The sequence below is a fragment of the Colobus angolensis genome, unplaced genomic scaffold, assembly GCF_000951035.1.
Source record: "Colobus angolensis palliatus isolate OR3802 unplaced genomic scaffold, Cang.pa_1.0 Scaffold124, whole genome shotgun sequence".
Lineage (NCBI taxonomy): Eukaryota > Metazoa > Chordata > Mammalia > Primates > Cercopithecidae > Colobus > Colobus angolensis.
The window spans coordinates 8,045,185-8,066,687 of record NW_012113586.1 but is presented as its reverse complement, the minus strand read 5'-3'; the positions used below and the strand labels follow the sequence as shown (position 1 = coordinate 8,066,687).

The 21,503-nt window shown below is 42.2% G+C and overlaps 2 protein-coding genes across 2 annotated transcripts in view; one reads left to right on the top strand and one right to left on the bottom strand.

Moving 5' to 3' along the window:
* The window catches only part of ST7L (suppression of tumorigenicity 7 like), a 101,953-nt gene extending 83,433 nt beyond the window's left edge, over positions 1-18,520 (bottom strand). The window contains 4 exon segments of the mRNA XM_011933205.1: positions 9,166-9,328; positions 15,817-15,879; positions 15,881-15,900; positions 18,243-18,520. Of these exon segments, the coding sequence (XP_011788595.1) occupies positions 9,166-9,328; positions 15,817-15,879; positions 15,881-15,900; positions 18,243-18,447 (451 nt within the window). The 5' untranslated portion in view covers positions 18,448-18,520.
* CAPZA1 (capping protein (actin filament) muscle Z-line, alpha 1) overlaps positions 18,137-21,503 on the top strand; it is a 60,537-nt gene continuing 57,170 nt past the window's right edge. Inside the window, exon 1 of the mRNA XM_011933166.1 lies at positions 18,137-19,200. Within this exon, the coding sequence (XP_011788556.1) occupies positions 19,162-19,200 (39 nt within the window). The 5' untranslated portion in view covers positions 18,137-19,161. The remainder of the gene's footprint in view (positions 19,201-21,503) is intronic.

The window sequence follows — 21,503 nt, the reverse complement described above, 5'->3', positions numbered from 1 at the left end:
GTTGAATCACTGTAAAAAATGAGAATAAGGTTGCAAAATGAAGAACATCTGAAGCAGAGGAAGTGTCATAAAACCATACAGCATGGTTAGGCTAGAGTACAGGATAAGGAGTGGGAGGGAGAACTGTAAATGGGATTAGAAAACAGATTGGAAAAGGCCAGGCACAGTGGCTCACGTCTGTAATCCCAGCACTTTGGGAGAGTGAGGTGGGCAGATCACCTGAGGTCAGTAGTTCAAGACCAGCCTAGCCAACATAATGAAACCCCAGTTCTACTAAAAATACAAAATTAGCTGGGTATGGTGGTGCGTGCCTCTAATCCCAGGTACTCAGGAGGCTGAGACTGAGACAGAAGAATTTCTTAAACCTGGGAGGCGGAGGTTGCAGTGGATGGAGATCGCACCATTGCACTCCAGCCTGGGTGACAAGAGCAAAACTCCATCTCAAAAAAAAAAAATAAAAGAAAATAGACTGGAAGAAATTGATGAAGGACCGTATGTACTATAGAAAAGAGTTTAGATATCATTCTTGGTCATCAAAGGTTTATAAGCAGAAAAATAACAAATACCAGATCTTTGTTTAGATCAGCAGTTCTCAAAGTATAATTCATGGAACTGCAAAGTAACAATTCTTCAAAATAAATTCTAAGACATTATTTGCCTTTTTAAATGTGTATACTTGAACTCAGATGCATGACCCTGAGAGTAAGAGTGTCCTTAAATTTTGTACCCCAGGCACCTGCCTCACTTGTCTTACTTGTCCTGCAAAATTGAACTGGTGATGAAAAGTCAATGATGGGTAAAACTGCTAGTACATTAGCATGAGTCAAGACAATGACACCAAACTGTACTAGCAGTCATTGGATTCTTCACTTCCACATCCTTACAGTAAAAATAAGGCAAATTTCTTTTAAACATTGTAGCAGGTGTGATGGTTGTCTCTAGTAAAGCCATTTGTGAGAACTGGCCCCTTTTGTAATGAAACACCACTTTTACTTGAAAGAGCCACACACAAACTTACAGTTATTTAGATGGGTACCTGGCAGATATTTTCTTAAAAATGAACTGAGTCTGTCAAGATCAAGGAAGAAAATGAAAGTATTTGCTGCCAGTGATAAAATTTGAGCTTTCAAGTACATACTGAAATTTCTTTAAATGTGTGTCTGCTACTGTGAGCCTGGCAAATTTCACAATAAAGACTTTTCTATGAGAATGGTGGTGATATTAACAAATGAGATTTTTCGTATTATGCAATAAAATGGATCATGATATGGATATGATATGTATAGCTCAGTGAACAAGTATTTTCCAAACAACCAATGAACGATATAAAATTATGCATAAGTAAAAGATCCATTCAAAATGTTAAGATATACCAATAGATTTTCACATAACAGAGCATGCAAAGTTCAGATTTTACACCACAACTAAACTTTCAGAAAAGTACTCATAGAAAGTTTTAGTGTAGTATCAAAAAAAGGTATCCACAATTTTCTGAGAAGACTATTAAAATACTCCTCCCTTTTCCAATTACATATCTGTGTGAAGCCAGGTTTTCTTCATATACTTCAATCGAACACCATTTCACAACAGACAACGGAGAATAAGCTGTCTTCTATTAACTGAACCTTTTCTTGTTTTGGGAAATATAATTACTTTTCACAACGTGTGTATTAGCTCAGGCTGCCATAACAAAATACCATTGACTGTGTGGCTTAACATAAATTTATTTTCTCACAATTCTGGAGGCTAGAAGTTTGAGATCAGGGTACCTGCAGGGTACCAGCACGGCTGAGTACTGGTGAGGCTGAATTCTTGCTGTGTTCTCACAAGGAAGAGAGAGCTCTGGTATCTCTTATTATTATAAGGCCTTCCTGTCTTATCAGATCAGGTTTCTACTCATAGTTTATCTTAATTACTACCTGAAGCCCTATTTTCAATAGTCATATGGGGAATTAGGGGTTCAAACTTGGAAGGCAGAGGTTACAGTGAGCCGACTGGTGCCACTGCACTTCAGCCTGGGCAACAGAGTGAGACTCCATCTCAAAATAAATAAATAAAAATACATTAATTCTCTCCCAAAAGTCTTAACTCATTCCAGCATCAATTCTAAATCTAAAGGCCAAAGTTTAATCTGAATATTATCTGAATCAGACATAGGGAGGCTCAAGGTACAATTCATTCTTAGACTCAGTTCCTCTCCAGAAGTGAACCTATGGAACCAGACAAGTTATACGTTCCAAATATACTGTATGATGGTGGGCAGACATAGGATAGACATTCCCATTCTCAAATGAAAAAATCAAAAGGAAGGAAGGGGTAATGGTTACCAAGTCCAAAACTTAGCAATGCAAATTCTATTACATCTTAAAGTTTGAATGCCAGGCACAGTGGCACATGCCTGTAATCCCAGCTACTCAGGAGGCTGTGGCAGGAGCATCACTTGAGCCCAGGAGTTCAAGACCCCAGCCTGGGGAATACAGTGAGGCCTTGTCTCTCTTAAAAAAAAAAAAAGAAAAAAAAACAGCCCAGGCAAGGTGGCTCATGCCTGTAATCCCAGCACTGTGGGAGGCTGAGGCAGGTGGATCACCTAAGGTCAGGTGTTCAAGACCAGCCTGGCCAAAATGGTGAAACTCCATCTCTACTAATAATAGAAAAAAATTAGCTGGGCGTGGTGATGCATGCCTGTAATCCCCACTACTTGGGAGGCTGAAGCAGGAGAATCACTTGAACCCAGGAGGCAGAGGTTGCAGTGAGTCAAGATCACGCCATTGCATTCCAGCCTGGGCAGCAAGAGTAAAACTTCGGCTCCAAAAAACAAACAAACAAACAAAAAAGGCCGGGCGCGGTAGCTCACACCTATAATCCCAGCACTTTGGGAGACCAAGGCGAGTGGATCAAGAGATGAGGAGTTCAAGACTAGCCTGGCCAAGATGGTGAAACCCCATCTCTATTAAAAACTACAAAAAAAATTAGCTGGGTGCAGTGGCAGGTGCCTGTAATCCCAGCTACTTGGGAGGCTGAGGCAGGAGAATCACCTGAACCCAGGCAGCAGAGGTTGCAGTGGGCCGAGATTGCGCTCCGGCACTCCAGCCTGGGCGACAGAATGAGACTCCGTCTTGGAAAAAAAAAAAAGAGGCCAGGTGCTGTGGCTCATGCCTGTAATCCCAGCACTTTTGGAGGCTGAGATAGGTAGATCACCTGAGGTTGGGAGTTCCAGACCAGCCTGACCAACATGGAGAAAACCCATCTCTACTAAAAATACAAAATTAGCTGGGTGTGGTGGCACACGCCTGTAATCCCAGCTACTCGGGACGCTGAGGTAGGAGAATCACTTGAACCTGGGAGGCAGAGGTTTCATTGAATTGAGATCGCGCCATTGCACTCCAGCCTGCACAGAGCAAGACTCCATCTCAAAAAACAAAAAACAAAAAAAAAAAAAAGAGAGAAAAAGTTTGAGAATTATTTTTGATGCTCTGCCCTCCAGGCCCACTGTGATGGCAGTGTCACCCCCATAGCTCTGTGGTACAGCCCCACCCATGCACTTCTCTGTGAGGGTGGCCTGGCCCCAGAAACTGGAAAGGCAGCCTCACCCTTTGAAATCAAGGAGGAAACAGCCTTGCCCTCTGGGCCTGTATTGGGAGTGGCAGTCCTGAGTTTGGTCATTCTTCCTTTTATTTGAAGTCAGTACGTGTTCACAATTGAATAGCTCTATGGTTTGGTCCTGTAGAATCCAAAATGTCTAACGGACTTCCTTCATTCTGTCCGACCTTCCCTGTCCCTTTTAGTTCAAACTGGTAGTGTGTTTGCTCATATAAACTCAACTCTGTTTCTGGTTTCTACTAAGATGACTAAGTCCATGAAGTGCACACGATATCAAATAGTTGTTCAATCACACCCCTACTGTTGTCTTCAGAACAAGTTTTCTCATGTATTTATAAAATGGATAGGCTGAGAATTTCCAGATCTTCAAGTTGTGCTTCCTTTTTGCTTAACAACTGCTTCTTCTATTCATCTCTTTCCTTTCACATTTCACTATAAGCAGTCAGAAGAAACCAAGTTGTGCCACTTTGCTTAGAAATCTCCTCAGCTAAATATCCAATGTCATTGCTCTGAAGTTCTACTCTCCCCAAAATGCTAGAACATAGTTCAGCCGTTTTTTTCCACTTTATACAAGGACCACCTTTCCTCCAGTTCCCAACCACATATTCCTCATTTCCACTTGAGACCTCACCAAACTGTCGTTATCTGTATTTCAAGCTTGCACCTCAAAACTCTTCCAGCCTCAACTCATTACCCAGCTCCAAAGCTGCTTCCACATATTTAGGTTTCGTTACGGTGGCACCCCACTTCTTCATACCAAAATCTGAGTTAGTCAGCTCAGGTTGCCATAACAAAATATCATATGCTGAGTGGCTTAAACAACAGAAATTTATTTTCTCACAATCTGAAGGTTGGAAACCCAAGATCAAGGTACCAGAATGGTTGGGCTCTGGTGAGGGCTCTCCTCCTGGCCTTCAGAGAGCAGTCTTCTCACTGTGTCTTCACATGGCGGAGAGACAGCAATTCCTCTCTTCCTCTTCGTACAAAGCCACCAATACTATCAGATTTGGATCCCCTCATTTAACCTTGATCATCTCCTAAAAATCCTAGCTCCTCATACAGTTACATTAGAGGTTAGTTTCAACATATGAATTCCGGGGGACACATTCCAGTTTACAACATGTTAACATGTAATGGATTTACTGCTATTAAAAAATATTTTTAAATTTCCTGCTTTAATTTCTAATATGATAAATATTGATGGATATAATCCACATTTAAACAAAGGCTCTTTGAGGTCCTGGATAATTTTTTTTTTTTTTTGAGACGGAGTCTCGCTCTGTCACCCAGGCTGGAGTGCAGTGGCGCAATCTCGGCTCACTGCAAGCTCCGCCTCCGGGGTTCATGCCATTCTCCTGCCTCAGCCTCCTGAGTAGCTGGGACTACAGGTACCTGCCACCACGCCCAGCTAATTTTTTGTATTTTTAGTAGTGATGGGGTTTCACCATGGTCTCGATCTCCTGACCTCATGATCTGCCCGCCCTGGCCTTCCAAAGTGTTGGGATTACAGGCATGAGCCACCGTGCCAGGCCTGGATAATTTTTGAAGAATGTAAAGAATTCCTTAGTCTAAAAAGTTTGAGAACCACTTTTTGTTTTTACATAGTTAAGGAGAGAGGATGTACTAGAAGGGGAAGTATAAGAGGAAAGGAAACCACTTAGGATACTATAGCAATAGCCCAGGGAAGAGATGTTTAAGGGCCTAAATATGGGGCTATGAATGTTGAAAGAAAAGATAGAAGGGGCCAGGCCTGGTGGCTCACGCCTGTAATCCCAGCACTTTGGGAGGCCGAGGTGGATGAATCATCTGAGGTCAGGGGTTCAAGACCAGTCTGGCCAACAGTGGCGAAAACCCATTTCTACTAAAAATGCAAAAATTACTCTGTTATGGTGGCAGGCACCTGTAATCCCAGCTACTCGGGAGGCTGGGGCAGGAGGTGGAGGTTGCAGTGAGCCAAGATGACACCATTGCACGCCAGCCTGGGCAAGAAAAGTAAAACTTCATCCAAAAAAAAAAAAAAGAAAGTAGAATGGAGTCAAGATAATTTTTAAGGGGGAATTAATACAATTTGGGGTTGATTGGAGAAAATGGGAAACATAAATGATATAAACTAAAAAGAAACCCAAAGATTTCTAAAATGGGAATTGGACGCCATTAAAAGATTTTAGAATTATAGAGGAAGAACTATGGAAGAAGATAATTAGTTTCATTTTGGACGGAGTGAGTTCAGGGTGGTTAGGGCCATTAAAGTTGGAAAATTCTAGCAAAGAGTTAGAAATGTAGGTCTAGAGTTTAAAAGAGAGCTTGGGGGTAAAAATTTAAAATTGGTTCCCCCCAGCGTATATGTCTGTGGTAGCTAATATTATTGAATAAGATGAAGTTATCCAGGGAGAAAAATATTGAACAAAAGGATGCTTTAATTCACTTAAAAAAATTTTTTTCCCCCTTAGAGATAGCGTCTTGCTCTGTCACCCAGGCTGGAGTGCAGTGGCACAGTCATAGCTCACTGCAGTCTCAAACTCCTGGGCTCAAGTGATCCTCCTGCCTCAGCCTCCCAAGTAGCTGGAACTACATGTGCATATTACTGTGCCCAATTGATTTTTTTTATTTTTTGTAGAGATGGGGGTCTTGCTATGCTGCCCAGGCTGGTCTCAAACTCCTTGTCTCAAGTGATCTCCTTACCTCAGCCTCCTAAAGCACTGGAATTATAGGTTTGGGCCACTATGCCCAGCTTTTAACTCACTTTGAGATCCAACTCAACTATTTCCTCTGTGAAATATTTTGCGGCCCTCCCTCCAAGAATAACTGACCACTCTTTCTTTTCTGTCACCATAGTATCTTGTATAAGATACCATGTATCTTTATAGAGTATCATATATAAGACACTCTATAAAAGCAGTTAACCATATTCTTTTACTGTCAATTTATTTACATCTGTATCCTCTACCAAGATGAAATGTTCTTAAGATTATCTTCACTCTCATTACTAATGGCATACTCAGTCTTACAATGGAAAATAAAATCACATCATGTGCTATTGTTATAATTATTCATATACTGAACTCAGCTTCATGAGGACATATCTGTATCATATTCATCTTAATATGTCTTACTTTTAGGGGTTCTGTAATTATTTTACAAAAAAGAAAGAAGAGGAAAGGAAATGACTCTTCCTTCTTGTACTCTTGAATGGCTGCCAACCCCACCCCACTATACCTAGTCAGGCTTCAGGACTCCACTTAAATGGTGCTTCCTTAGGGACTTTGACCAAATCTAAAAAGTGCCACCAACTGCACTCAGGCAGTATTTTTCTACTAAACTATCATAACTCTAGTGGTTAAGCTATTGAACAAATGATATATTGGGAATATTATGGAATTAACTTATCTGTATTATTACTATATAGTTATTACCTATCCCAGTGAAAGGAACAATAATCCAAAAATATTCATTTTGGCCAGGCGAGGTGGCTCACACCTGTAATCCCAACACTTTGGGAGGCTGAGGTGGGAGGATCACTTGAGCCCAGGAGTTCGAGACCAGCCTGGGCAACATAGTGAGACCTCATCTCTATTAAAATAATAATAATAATAATTTTATTTAGCTTTATAAATTTTCCTTTCTTAATTATATATCATTAAAAATACTCGCTTTCTAGCTGGCCAGTCTTGGTGGCTCATGCCTGTAATCCTAGCACTTTGGGAAGCCGAGGCAGGCAGATCACCTGAGGTCGGGAGTTCAAGACCAGCCTGGCCAACATGGAAAAACCCCATCTCTACTAAAAATGCAAAAATTAGCTGGGTGCAGTGGCACATGCCTGCAATCCCAGCTACTCGGGAGGCTGAGGAAGCAGAATCGCTTGAACCTGGGAAGCAGAGGTTGCAGTGAGCTGAGATCGCGCCACTGCACTCCAGCGCGGGCGACAGAGCGAGACTCCGTCTCAAAAAAAAAAAAAAAAAAAAAAAAAAAAAGGCCAGGTATGGTGGCTCACGCCTGTAATCCCAGCACTTTAGGAAGCCAAGGCAGGTGGATTACTTGAGCCCAGGAGTTCGAGACCAGCCTGGGCAACATAGTGAGACCTCATCTCTATTAAAATAATAATAATAATAATTTTATTTAGCTTTATAAATTTTCCTTTCTTAATTATATATCATTAAAAATACTCGCTTTCTAGCTGGCCAGTCTTGGTGGCTCATGCCTGTAATCCTAGCACTTTGGGAAGCCGAGGCAGGCAGATCACCTGAGGTCGGGAGTTCAAGACCAGCCTGGCCCGGGTGTGGTGGCTCAAGCCTGTAATCCCAGCACTTTAGGAAGCCAAGGTGGGCAGATCATGAGGTCAAGAGATTGAGACCATCCTGGCCAATATGGTGAACTCATATCTCTACTAAAAATACAAAATATTAGTCAGGCGTGGTGGTGCATGCCTGTAGTCCCAGCTACTCGGGAGGCTGAGGCAGGAGAATCGCTTGAACCTGGGAAGCAGAGGTTGCAGCGAACTGAGATCGCGCCACTGCACTCCAGCGTGGCAACAGAGCAAGATTCTGTCTCTAAATAAATAAATAAATTCACTAGTACTCGATACAAATAGAGGAACAGTCTACAATAAAAGTATGACAATGGAATACTCATCCATGAAGAGTTGAGACTTTGATGCCTTTTTAGATATATTGAAAAAAAATTTTTTTTCCTACTTTTCTCTCTTGGCAGAGATGGCTGTTTCTGTTCTCTCCTTTATTAGTCATAAGATTCCCTGATTTGCTGGGCACATATATATACATACTGAGAAAATGTTGAAAATTTCTAGCCTTCCTCATAGCTAGTAATGGCCATATGAAACAGATCTGACCAGTAGGAAGTAAGGTGAAATAGTATGTAACATTTCTGAGACTAGTCCTTGGCTTTTGTGGGGTGGAGTAGAGGGAAGAAGTGACCTTACCTTGGATTTCTTTCCTTCCTGCTGATTGGAATGTGGATATGATGGCTGAAGCAAGAGCAACAGTCTTACACTACAAAGTAAAAACTACATTTGGAGATGGCAGGCTAACAAAATAGAAGGGGTCTGGATATCTGATGTTTATTGTTTTCCATACCAGCCATGGACTGCCTATATTAACATAAAAGACAAATTTCTGTGTCTTGGTCCATTTGGACTGCTACAACAAAATATCACAAACTGGGTAGATTATAAAGAGCATAAATTTATATTTCACAGTTCTGGAGGCTGGGAAACCTATGACCAAGGTACCAACAGATTTGGTGTCTGGTGAGGGTCTGCTTTCTAGTTCATAGATGGCGCCTTCTCATGGTGTCCTCACATGGTAGAAGTGGCAAGCAGCTCTCTTGGGTCTCTTCATAAGGGCATTAATCACATCCATGAGGACACTGCTCTCATGACCTGATCACCTCCCAAAGACCCTACCTCATAACATCACATTGGTGATTAGAATTTTTGGGGAAACACAAACATGCATACCACAGCACTCAGCTGTTTTGAGTTTTCTATCTCCCAGAGCCAAACTCAATCTTAAATACACAGCTCTGAAAACACATCAGAAAAGCAGTCACCTGACAAATTCTGTCTGCTGGTTTCACTTTCTCTGTTCCTCGAAGGAGAACCTGGTTCTGAAATGCTGCTCTCTGTTCCTCCCATCAGTGGTTGCAAATGGCTTACAGATACTTGCTCAATAAAAGATGTGCCATGCTTATGGAAGTACCACCATTCAAATATCTATGACAAACAGAAAATATCCTCCACTTAGAATTGATCAGCAGACACACGAGCTCAAATTAAAACATTCTCTCAAGATGTCCTGTTCAATTCAGCATTTTAAGTGTACTCTCCTTTCATAAAGAAAAAAACATACAAACACAAGATTCAACAATAACACGTCACATAAAAGTGAAATACCTTTGTGCCGGGCGCGGTGGCTCAAGCCTGTAATCCCAGCACTTTGGGAGGCCGAGACGGGCGGATCACGAGGTCAGGAGATCGAGACCATCCTGGCTAACACAGTGAAACCCCGTCTCTACTAAAAATACAAAAACTAGCCGGGCGAGGTGACGGGCGCCTGTAGTCCCAGCTACTCGGAGGCTGAGGCAGGAGAATGGCGTGAACCTGGGAGGCGGAGCTTGCAGTGAGCTGAGATCCGGCCACTGCACTCCAGTCCGGGCGACAGAGCGAGACTCCACCTCAAAAAAAAAAAAAAAAAAAGTGAAATACCTTTGTTATAGTTTTGTCATAAAATTTAGACAAGCTTAAGCAAAACTAGGCATATGTAATAAAGCATTAAAAAACAGTAAGAAGCATTTTAATCTATAAGTAATTTAACTATGTTGAGTTACATTGTCATTTTATTCTATCTGCAGCATAAACAGTTTTCAAATGATAAGCATAGTGGATGAACAGACTAGACCAGGATCAGCATGCCCATGTTTGACTCCCAAATCAGTCATTTATTAGCTGTGTGCTGTGGGCAAGTCACTTAATCTCTAACATCTCAGAGCCTCAGCTAAATGTGGTTAACAAGAATTATAAGAAAGTGCTTTCTGAAGCAAAAAGTACTACTCCAGTATTTGGCAAAATTACTAATAAAGGTTAAGAGTCAGGTTGATTCCCATTTTGAACCATTTAAAAATCAGGATATTCATTTCTTTCTGTTTCCATGGTTTATCACTGTTATAAAAAGAGAAACCAGGCCAGACACAGTGGCTCACATCTGTAATTCCAGCACTTTGGGAGGCCAAGAAGTCCCAAAAGAGGGATCCTCAAGAAGGATCGCTGGAGCCCAAGAATTCTAGACCAGCCTGGACAAAATAGTGAGACCTCATCTCTACAGAAAAATGTAAAAATAAAATATTAGCTGGGTGAGGCAGTGCATGCCTATAGTTCTAGCTACTCAGAAAGTTGAAGTGGGAGGATCTCTTGAGCCTGGGGAGGTCGAGGTTGCAGTGAGCTGAGACTGCACCACAGAACTCCAGTCTGGGCAACAGACTGAGACCCTGAGACCCTATCTCAAAAGAAAGAAAAGAAAGAAAAAAAAAGTCAACTGACAGACTAGTCTTCTGCCAAATGTAGTAGATATATGTATTACTTTAAAGAATAAACAAAACATATCCACAACTAAGAGATTTTAATCTTTTTATTTCCTATTGTTTTAAAAAATTTTTTGAGATAGGATCCCACTCTGTCACCAGGCTGGAGTACAGTGGCATGATCACAGCTAACTGCAACCTTGACCTCCCTGGGCTCAGGTGATCATCCCACCTCAACATTCCAAGCAGCTAGGACTACAAGCATGTGCCCCCATGCCCAGCTAATTTTTATATTTTTTGTAGAGACAAGGCGTCGCCATGTTGCCCAGGCTGGTCTCAAACTCCTGGGCTCAAGCGCTCTGCCTTCCTTAGTCTCACAAAGTGTTAGGATTATAGGTGTGAGCTACCATGACCAGCCAGAATATAATATTTTTGAAAACTATTTTACTACGACCACAAACAGAACACATCACAAAAAAATCAGCTTTTTCAACTCTGTAGGAATGCTATTTTTTTGCTTCAGTAAATAACAGAACAAACATGCTACATAGGTGCCAAAAGTATAGTCCATGTTGTGGCCCACTGACTACATGCCACAATGTTTACAGGAAAGTGTGAGAAAATCAAGGTGCAGCATTTTTTTCTATCATGTCACTAATGTTTTATGCTCAATCTAAAATGGCATTTCTTTCTGCTCACTCTTAATAAGTTAGCAAGAATTACCACCAAATGAGGCCATGGTTTGACTTCTACTATATGTTTTACTAAGAAGTGAGATAAAACTTCTCTACACAAGCAGAAATTGTTCATGTGACAGAAAAGACAAGGTTTATATTGAATAAATCTTGGTTAAGAAAATTGGATAGGGCCAGGCATGGTGGCTCACGCCTATAATCCCAACACTTTGGGGAGGCCAAGGTGGGAGGATCACTTGAGGCTGGGAATTCAAGACTAACCTGGACAACATAGTGAGACCCCATCTCTACAAAACATAAAAAAATGAGCCAGGTGTGAGGGTGTGTGCCTGCAGTCCCAGCTACTTGGGAGGTTAAAGTGGGAGGATCGCTTGAACTCAGCAGGTCGAGGCTGCAGTAAGCTGTGATTATACCACTGCACTCCAGCCTGGGTTACAGAGTAAAACCCTGTTCAAAAAAAAAATAAATAAATACAATCAAGGGCAACAACCACACTTTCCTTCACTATACAAAGTGCAGGTGGGTTTTCTAATGAATGAGTATGAAGTTAGTGGCTTTTTCAACTTTTAAGTCAACTTTTTAACACAAATGAACAATGATAATAATAACTGCAAATACTTATTGAAAGCTTTCTATAAGCCTCGCATTATGCCAAGTCCTTGACATGTATTATGTCATTTAATTTTTGTAACAACTGATTTTAGAGATGAGGGCACATTCCAAATTTAAATAACAGTCCACATCACCGGTAAGTGGCAGAGCTGGGATTCTTATTCAGGTTTGCCTGACTTCGGAGCTTCCAACCATTACACTAGACAGTTTCATAAATATATCTCTTTATATATGTATATGTGATTATACATATATACAAGTTTGTTAAGTCCAGGTGGTAAAAGAAATTATAAACACAACAACCTTTGCTAATAAAAACCCATCAATATTGCAAGGGTAATAATACAGTTTAATCTTTAAAATGTTACTTGAATTTCCTAATTTGTGTATATTTAAAACACTGCTTTATAAAGAATAACAAAAGGTTTTGTTGGGTTTTTGTTGTTGTTGTTATTGAGACAAGGTCCACTCTGTTGCCCGGGCTGGAGTGCAGTGGCATGATCACAGCTCACTGCAGCCTCGATTTCCTGGGCTCAAGCAATCCTGCCCCTCAGTCTCTGAAGTGGCTGGGACTACAGGAATGCGCCAACACAATGTGCTAATTTTTAAATTTTGTACAGAGACCAGATCTTGTTCATTTGTCCAGGCTGGTCTTGAACTCCTGGGTACAAGCAATCCTCCTGCCTCAGGCTCCCAAAGTGTTGGTAGTACAGACACGAGACACCATACCTGGCCACAAAAAGTTTTTTACAAGGTTTTAGACATCATATATATAAGTAAGTTATCCCTCTCTTATAAATGAGGAAATTATAGCTTAGACTGTTTACGTAGCTTGCCCAAAATTATCAGCTAGTAAGTGGAAGAGTTAAGATTCAAAATTTTATCTTCTGTTCCCAAACCAGTGCTTTTTCCACTACATCAGCTGTTTAATATTGATAGTTTCTTTAAAACAAACAAACAAAAAAACTATATTAAATAGAGACAGGGTCTTGTTGTTGTCCAGGCTGGACTCAAACTTCTGGCATTAAGGGATTCTCCCACTCTATCTGCCCAAAGTGTTAGGATTACAGGTGTAAGCCACTGTGCCTGGCTTAAAGATAGTTTATTATCTTTACTTAGACTTTTGTATGCTATGGACTATATGGACTAAATATGCTAAAATATGTTTATGTTAAATTATGAAGCTTATATTAACATGTAGTTTTAATCCTGAATTCCTCAATAGTTTCTATTTTTTAAGCCAAGAGAAAAATCTCGTTCTTGTTTGGCATTTCACTTTAATAAAATGGTCTGTATTAGTCCCTATTTAAAAAAACAGATCCAATACAAATGCTATTTCTACTACGGCTGGAGAGCACCACCTAGAGATAAAAAAAAAAGAACAGGCTGGGCATGGTGGTTCATGCCTGGAACCTTAGCACTTTGGGAGGCCAAGGAGAGTGGATCGTTTGTGCCCAGGTGTCCGAGACCACCATGAACAACACGGTGAGACTCTGCCTCTACAAAAAATAAATAAAAATTTAAAGACAATAGAAAAATCTATTGGCTATGCATGGCATAAAACTTAAGATTTTTATCTGCAGCAGTATTGTTCCAAAGTGTACACTAGGAAACACGACATCCTAGGGATGTTAATGTGAATTATAAAAAATATTTTAATTTTCTTAAATTAAAAATATCTTCTTCAAGGAAAAGTTGAATTAAAGTTACAGTTTTGTTGTTTTTGCTTTTGTTTTTTGAAACACAGTCTTTTTCTGTCACCCAGGTTAAAGTGCAGTGGCACCATCTTGGCTCACTGTAGCCTCTCCCTCCAGGGTTCAAGTCATCCTCCCACCTTGGCCTCTCCAGTAGATGGGACTATAGGTGCATGCCACACACGGCTAATTTTTGTATTTTTTTGAAAAGACAGGATTTTGCCATGTTTCCCAGGCTGGTCTTGAACTCCATCAGCCCACCTCGGTCTCCCAAAGTGCTAGAATTATAGGCATGAACCACTGTGTCAGGTCAAACAGGTTTCTTAACTATGAGAATTCTCAGAATAATAATAGCCAAAATTCATTAAGTATACACTCTGAACCAGCTACCATGTTATAAACTTACAACATTATCTGATTTAGTCTTCATAATCCTATAAAGTTCATGCTGTTATTAACCTCAGTTAACAGATGAGGAAATGGGCTTGAAAAACCTATAGGTTGAATTTATGACACATAATTTTAGTCTTCCCAGTGTTGCCAATATTAAAATACTGTAGTCAGACATGGTGGCACATGCCTGTAATCCCAGCTACTAGGGAGGCTGACATGGAAGGATGGCTTGAGCCCAGGAGTTAAGGCCACAGTGTGTTATAATGGTGCCTATGAATAGTGACTGCACTCTGGCCTGGGAAACATAGTGAGACTCCATCTCAATTTTTTTTTTAATGGGCAAATTTTATATAAAAACTGTATATCCAGGTTCTATGTATTTATTTATTCATTCATTTTTGAGACAGGGTTTCTCTCTGTCGTCCAGGTTGGAGTGCAGTGGCAAGATCTTGGTTCACTGCAACCTCCACCTCCCAAGTTCAAGAGATTCTTATGCCTCAGCCTCCCGAGCAGCTGGGACTACAGGCATACACCACGATACTGTTACTTTTTATATTTTAGTAGACGGAGTTCCACCATGTTGGCCAGGCTGTTCATGAACTCCTGGCCTCAAGTGATCTGCCTGTTTCAGGCTCCCAAAGTGCTGGGATTATAGGCGTGAGCCACCACGCCCGGTCTATCTGGGTTCTCTTTAAATCATCTGAAAAATTGAAAAACCTGGTAATACTAGTTGCAAGTCTACATGGCAACAATTAGTTTTAGCCTCTTTAATTTTTTTATTTTTCATTTTTTTTGAGACGGAGTTTCACTTTTGTTGCCAAGGCTGGAGTGCAATGGCGCAATCTTGGCTCATTGCAACCTCTGTCTCCTGGGTTCAAGCGATTCTCCTGCCTCAGCCTCCTGAGTAGCTGGGATTACAGGCATGCGCCACCACCCCAGCTAATTTTTTGCATTTTTAGTAGAGACGGGGTTTCTCCATGTTGGCTCTCCAGAGTCCAGAGTGCATGTCAGGCTGGTCTTGAACTCCCGACCTCAGGCGATCCACTCGCCTTGGCCTCCCGAAGTGCTGGGATTACAGGCTTGAGCCACTGCGCCCAGCCTTAGCCTCTTTTAGAAGGGTCATGCACTGTCCAGGCTACCCAGTCCTCAAAGAAATAAGAATTTAATTATTAAACTCTATCCATTTCACTCATTTTTGTTACCAACTTGGGCTCTGCGGGCATTTAATTTCCAGTACACCCCAAGCCCTCCCTGACTACAGGTTCAATAAGCCTTTAATATGTAAATAAATACTGTCAATCTCTAAAAGTAGATTGGGAGATGCAGCATTCCCCAAACTTGTTTGAATAGGTAATCTTTTCAAATGCTGAATACGTTTTAGAAATGCTGATCCATAGGTAATAATAATTTATAAATATTATAACCATATAAAGGATCTTTAGGCCAGGGTGGTGCCTGATGCCTGTAATCCCAGCACTTTCAGAGGTCAAGTCAGGCAGATCACCTGAGGTCAGGAGTTCGAGACCAGCCTGACCAATGTGGTGAAACGCCGTCTCTACTAAAAGTACAAAAATTATGCGAGCATGGTGGCCGGCACCTGTAATCCCAGCTACTCGGGAGGCTGAGACAGGAGAATTGGTTGAACCTGGGAGGTGGAGGTTGCAGTGAGCCAAGATCATGCCACTGTACTCTAGCCTGGGCGACAGAGCAAGACTCTGTCTCAAAAAAAAAAAAAAAAAAATCTTTAGATAAATACCAAAACATGAAGGAAGGAAATGGAAACTACTTACAAATATTAGTCCTGATATCAATGAAGATGTCCCTGTAAGTGCCACATAGAATTTGGGTGTCAAATGAATTTAAAAATACAGTCCCTGTCAAAAGAACAAGAATCAAAGTTTTAAAAAATGCGAATTTAATGTACTTAGGTTACAAATATGCAAGTATCTTTATGAGTGGTGGAACTTAAGTTCTAGTGTGAAATTCACTTGAAAAAATTTTAATTTGTATATATAATATACATAATGGCTTATAACTATTTGCAACAAATCAAAATGAGGTAATTCAGCTTGCTTTAAAGAATAAAACTAAAGCACTTATAAGTCATAATTTAGACAAGAACTTTTGCAAATCTGTAAGAATAAGAAGATAAACAACATGCTTTTACAAAGGAGGTTCAAAACGACTCCATAATTATTTTGGTAGGATATAAAACCACTGTCTCAAATTAGAGGGAAGGAAACAGTGTATGTATTTGGTATATCAGCTAGAGAGGCAAAATGGCTCAAAGAGAAAAGCAACAAACAGAAATCTCCCTGACTTACTGAAATCCTGGAGCAGATTGTTCACTTCAAATAATTATTTCATAAGTAGGGTGGGTTTTAGAAAGAAATAAAAATCTGGCCAGGTAGGATGGCTCACTCCCATAATCTCAGAGTTTTGGGAAGCTAAGGCAGGAGGATCGCTGGTAGCCAGGAGTTCAAGACCAGCCTAGGCAAATAAAATAGACCCAGTCTCTATGCAAAATTTAAAACTCAGCTGGTCGTGGTGGTGCCCGCCTGTAGTCCCAGCTACTTGGAAGGCTGAGGCCAGAGGATCGCTTGAGCAAAAGAGTTCAAGGCTGTAGTGATCTTGCCACTGCACTCCAGCGTGGGTGACAGAGGGAGACTCTGTCTCACAAAAAATAAAAAAGAAAAGAAAAAGTAAAAAAGAAAAATCTATAGTAATCAACTATTCTCATCTAAATGTATATGGTTAACATGTAGAAAAATAAATGACAAGTCGGCCGGGCGTGGTGGCTCACGCCTGTAATCCCACCACTTTGGGAGGCCGAGGCAGGCGGATCACGAGGTCAGGAGATCGAGACCATTCTGGCTATTACGGTGAAACCCCATCTCTACTAAAAACATACACACAAAAAAATCAGCCAGGCGAGGTGGCGGCCGCCTGTAGTCCCAGCTACTCGAGAGGCTGAGGCAGGAGAATGGCATGAACCCGGGAAGCGGAGCTTGCAGTGAGCCGAGATCGCGCCACTGCACTCCAGTCTGGGCGACAGAGCGAGACTCTGGCTCAAAAAATAAATAAATAAATAAACGACAAGTCCATCAGTAACACTGTGCATAGAAACCGCCGTTAAGCACTTCATTCACCTGTTACAGAGATGCCAACTTAGCTCTTCAGTTTAGCTTATTTTAGTGTGCTAGTTACATTTGAACTTGATACCTTATCCTCCAAAACAGCCAAAATATTTCCGAACTTTACCTCACAGTCTTTCATGTCATCTCTGAACAGGAAAGGGGACATTTGCTGCCTTTTGCTAAAGAAAAATCAACCACTGTACTGAATCATATAACAGAAATACTTCTATCTTGTTCTGAGGTTGCTGCTCAGACCTTGAGTGAAATATAATCACATGGTAAGGGGACCTGGGCCCTAAACACTTTATCCTTGAGTGAAATATAATCACATGGTAAGCGGACCTGGGCCCTAAACACTTTATCCTGTCCACAACTAAAGAATAGTACAGTATATGAGAATTCCATCAGGATCATCACTTCTTACATGTGTTAGTATTTTCAGCACAGACTACATAGCAAGTGTTCTACAGATGTCGAAAGAACTAGCAACCCGACAGTTGTTTGTGGCGCTCTCTCACTTCCTGTACTATTACTCAAGATAAGCCTAAAAGAACAGACAAAAATATCACGACAACTATTTCTTAACAGAACTACTTTAAAACAAGAGAATCGTCAATTAAAATCATGCCATTTTCTTTCTCTGAAATCTTTAAATTACAGATGTGCTCATCTTTGTTGCCTGGATATGAGTTCTTTCAGCTGGGAGGTGAGAAACTCAAAGCAGTGACTTTTATGGGATCCTACCAGAGGTGGGAGAGCCAATATAAATTACGTATCCCAATCTGAGAATGCACCCTTCTGTCCTAATACCTGAAGCTTATAGCTTGTCAGGTGGCTTCTCCACGGAAAAACGAGGACATGAGAGGACGGACCTTAAGAGTTCTACGGAGGAGCCGGTAGAGGCAGCAGGCTTGACAATCAATTGCAAGGTTGCAGTCCAAAAGAAAAAGAACCCACTTGATCGCTCATCGACTTCTCAGAGGCCCTCTAGGACTACCGAGAATCTCTTGCCCTTTGGCTCTTGCCCCCGACATCTCTCCTGGTCCCCCGCCCTGCCCCAGGAGGTCTGGTCCTCTCACCCGCTGCCAAATTCTCACACAGCCTCAAAGGGATCCTCAGAGCGTAAAGCAGCCCCAGCCCCGCCACGAACCACAACGAGGCCCCAGTCCCCGCCAGCCCGGCTCGCAGTCGCTCCCTCCAGCCCAGCGTCGGGTTTAGGCCGGGGACAGGTGCAGCAGCCGCTCCAGCAGCCGCGGCTTCACCCGAGCCGCCACGGTCCGCCATCTTGCCGCTACCGCAGGAGCCAGGAGCTGGGAGGGGAGAAGGACAGGAAACCGGGAGTCGGGAATCCTGGGATAGTGGCGGACCTGAAGTTGCCTCTCTGAAGGCTGAGTCCTGAGGAACCGGGACCGAGATTTCGAAGGTGGAGGAGCGTGTCTCAAGATTGAGGCTACCTATTCCTTCGTGGGGCAGGGAAGGGGCGGACAGCAGCGCCTGTTCTGGAGGAACTAGACTAAGATGTGACCCCAAAGTGAAGTGTTACCGCTTCCAAACGAAATGAGGGTCACCTTTCACACCCCCGCCCCCTGGGGTTGGAAAAGCCACCGATCGTTCCAGCGGCCGAGCAGCTCTTAGAGCTATGGATTCGGCTGTCGTGGAGATAACGGGTACCAGAAAAACTGCAACAGCGACTTGGTCGGATGGAGGCCAGGAGCCAAGAATAATCGAAACACGCTGCCAGCACCCATTAGATGGATGAGAAATGAGTGTAACTCATTGGGAAAGATATTAGACTTTAAATCACCGAAGGCAAAGCCTACTTCCTGGGCGCGGGCGCTGGCACTAGGAGACGTCACTCCCGCGCATAACTGACATGGCGCCCTCTAGGTCGGCGTTTCCGGGCGGGTCCTTCCGACGGCCCCCGCGGTGATTCCATCACTCGGCTTTCTTCCCGGCCTGCCTAGCGCCCACAGCCGGGCTGGGCCAGAACAGCCCAAGATGGCCGACTTCGATGATCGTGTGTCGGATGAGGAGAAGGTAAGGGGTCCGCCTCTCTCGCTTACCTCCTCCCCCGACAGGGAACTGGGGCTCGGCCCGGCTGCGTTGGGAGCCTTGCAGTGTCCCCAGGAAAAAGAAGCTTCTTTGTCCATGCTGACATACGCTCTCCGCAGTCGGGACGCTTCCCTTTTACGGGGCTTTCCTCTGCCTCACGGTGGCCCCAGTTCCTCGTTCCTCGACTCTCCTTTCCTCTCAGACCTGAGGCACGGCCCAGGGGCCTCCCTGCGAGGGAACAGACGTTTCCTTTATTAGATCGTGACTGTGGACTTTTTTCCTGTAATTTTGAGAGGGGGTGGTGGTTATGTGGCGACGTATCAAAAAGCAGTTATTTTACCGCCTTTAGCAGTTGGGGCTAACCCCCATCCCCCCATTTGTAGATATAATTGGGGTTAGTTTAGGGCGAGTCACTTCCTGGTCAGGATGGCCTCTTCCCTTTTGCTCCTCCTTCCTCAGGAAGTGATTTTGCTGTCACGACTCCTCGACAAGGAGACGTCCCAAATGTTGTCCACTTCACTACACATGCAGTACTTTTCTCATGTTCTGTCGCCTGTCTGATTCGCTATAATAAATCTGTGAGCCTCAGGGCATGTGCTTCACAATTTGAGCACCAGTCTTTCCCTGTAGACACACCCTTTTAACGATAATTTTTGAAAATTTTGTTTCTTGTTAACAAATCTAGAATAGCTGATAGATTTTCTTAACCTCAAGAAAGATTTTCTGTAACCGATAATAAACTGCATGTTAACACATTCAGGACTTGACAAAGCATCCTGCCTTCTCTGGTGCTCCACTGTGGAGTCTTTGATTAACTGAATTTGTCAGTGTGCAGTTTGTATACTTATTTCTTGAAAAGCGTCTTAAATACAAGAGCACATTCTAAGATGGAATAACTTTTCTTCTGACAGTTGCACAGTTTCGTAACAGTTTTGTCAGGCTTTTCAGTAAGTACATGATTTTAGGGCACATGGAACTTAGAATGACCTCACAAGACAACTTACTTACAAGAATTATGACATTTGTCTCCTGCTGTGGCTATTGGAAAATGTGTCCCCTTGAGTGCTCTGTAAATCTACCAGGGTGTTTTTCTTAATAAGAAGTTGGAATGGGGAGGGCACTGTTAATGATCTATAAGTCCTCTGCACCGAATAACTTGATACATCATACCCACATATGGCATGCCATTTTGAAATGCTTTACAAGCCATTGAACAACAGTATTAGATTTTCTCTTATTTGGGAACTGATCTTCATACATAAGATTTAGGACAAAAAGACATATGAGCTTATGCTGGAAATCAATCTATAATAAATTGTTCTAAGGCAAATAGTTACTATTCAAATAAAATTAAGCAAAAATCCTGTTATAATACAAATCCTGTTACAACTAAACAAATAATTTTTTTTGTTTTTTGAGACGGAGTCTCGCTGGGCTCACTGCAACTTCCGCCTCCCGGGTTCAAATGATTCTCCTGCCTCAGCTTCCCAAGTAGCTGGGATTACAGGCACCTGCCAACAAGTCAAGCTAATTTTTGTATTTCTTGTAGAGACTGTGTTTCGTCTTGTTGCCCAGGCAGGTCTCAAACTCTTGGGCTCAAGCGATCCATCCACCTCCGCCACTTAAGTGCTGGGTTTATGGGCGTAAGCCACCGCGCCCGGCCAAAATTCCACAAATAATTTAAATAATAAACTTTTAAGTTTATTGTGCCTATGTGATACACATTGACCAGTGTTGTTGGATTTTTGTCTTCGATACCAAGTTAGAATGTCTTTAATTAAACTTGGGAAAATATATATTTTAAAATGCCAATTAAGATGTCTTTAGATAGTGGCAGTGTTTTAATAACATTAATGTGTTGGGGTTTGTTTTGTTTTGTTTTGTTTTGTTTTGAGTCGGAGTTTCGCTCTGTCACCCCGGGTGGTGTGCAGTGGTGCGATCTTCGCTGCAACCTCTGCCACCCTGGTTCCAGCGATTCTCCTGCCTCAGCCTCTCGAGTAGCTAGGATTACAGGCGCCTGCCACCACGCCTGGCTAATTTTTTGTATTGTTAGTAGAGACAGAGTTTCACTATGTTGGCCAGGCTGGTCTCCAACTCCTGACCTCGTGATCTGCCCGCCTTGGCTTCCCAAAGTGCTGGGATAACAGGCGTGAGCCACTGTGCCCGGCCAGTCTTGGGTTTTTTAATAGCAGATCTGTGACCAATTTCGTCTTCTAGCATAGTTTTTTTGTTGCCAAATATATTTCAATATTGCTTTTTATCTTGGTTACATTTTCTTTTTTTTTTTT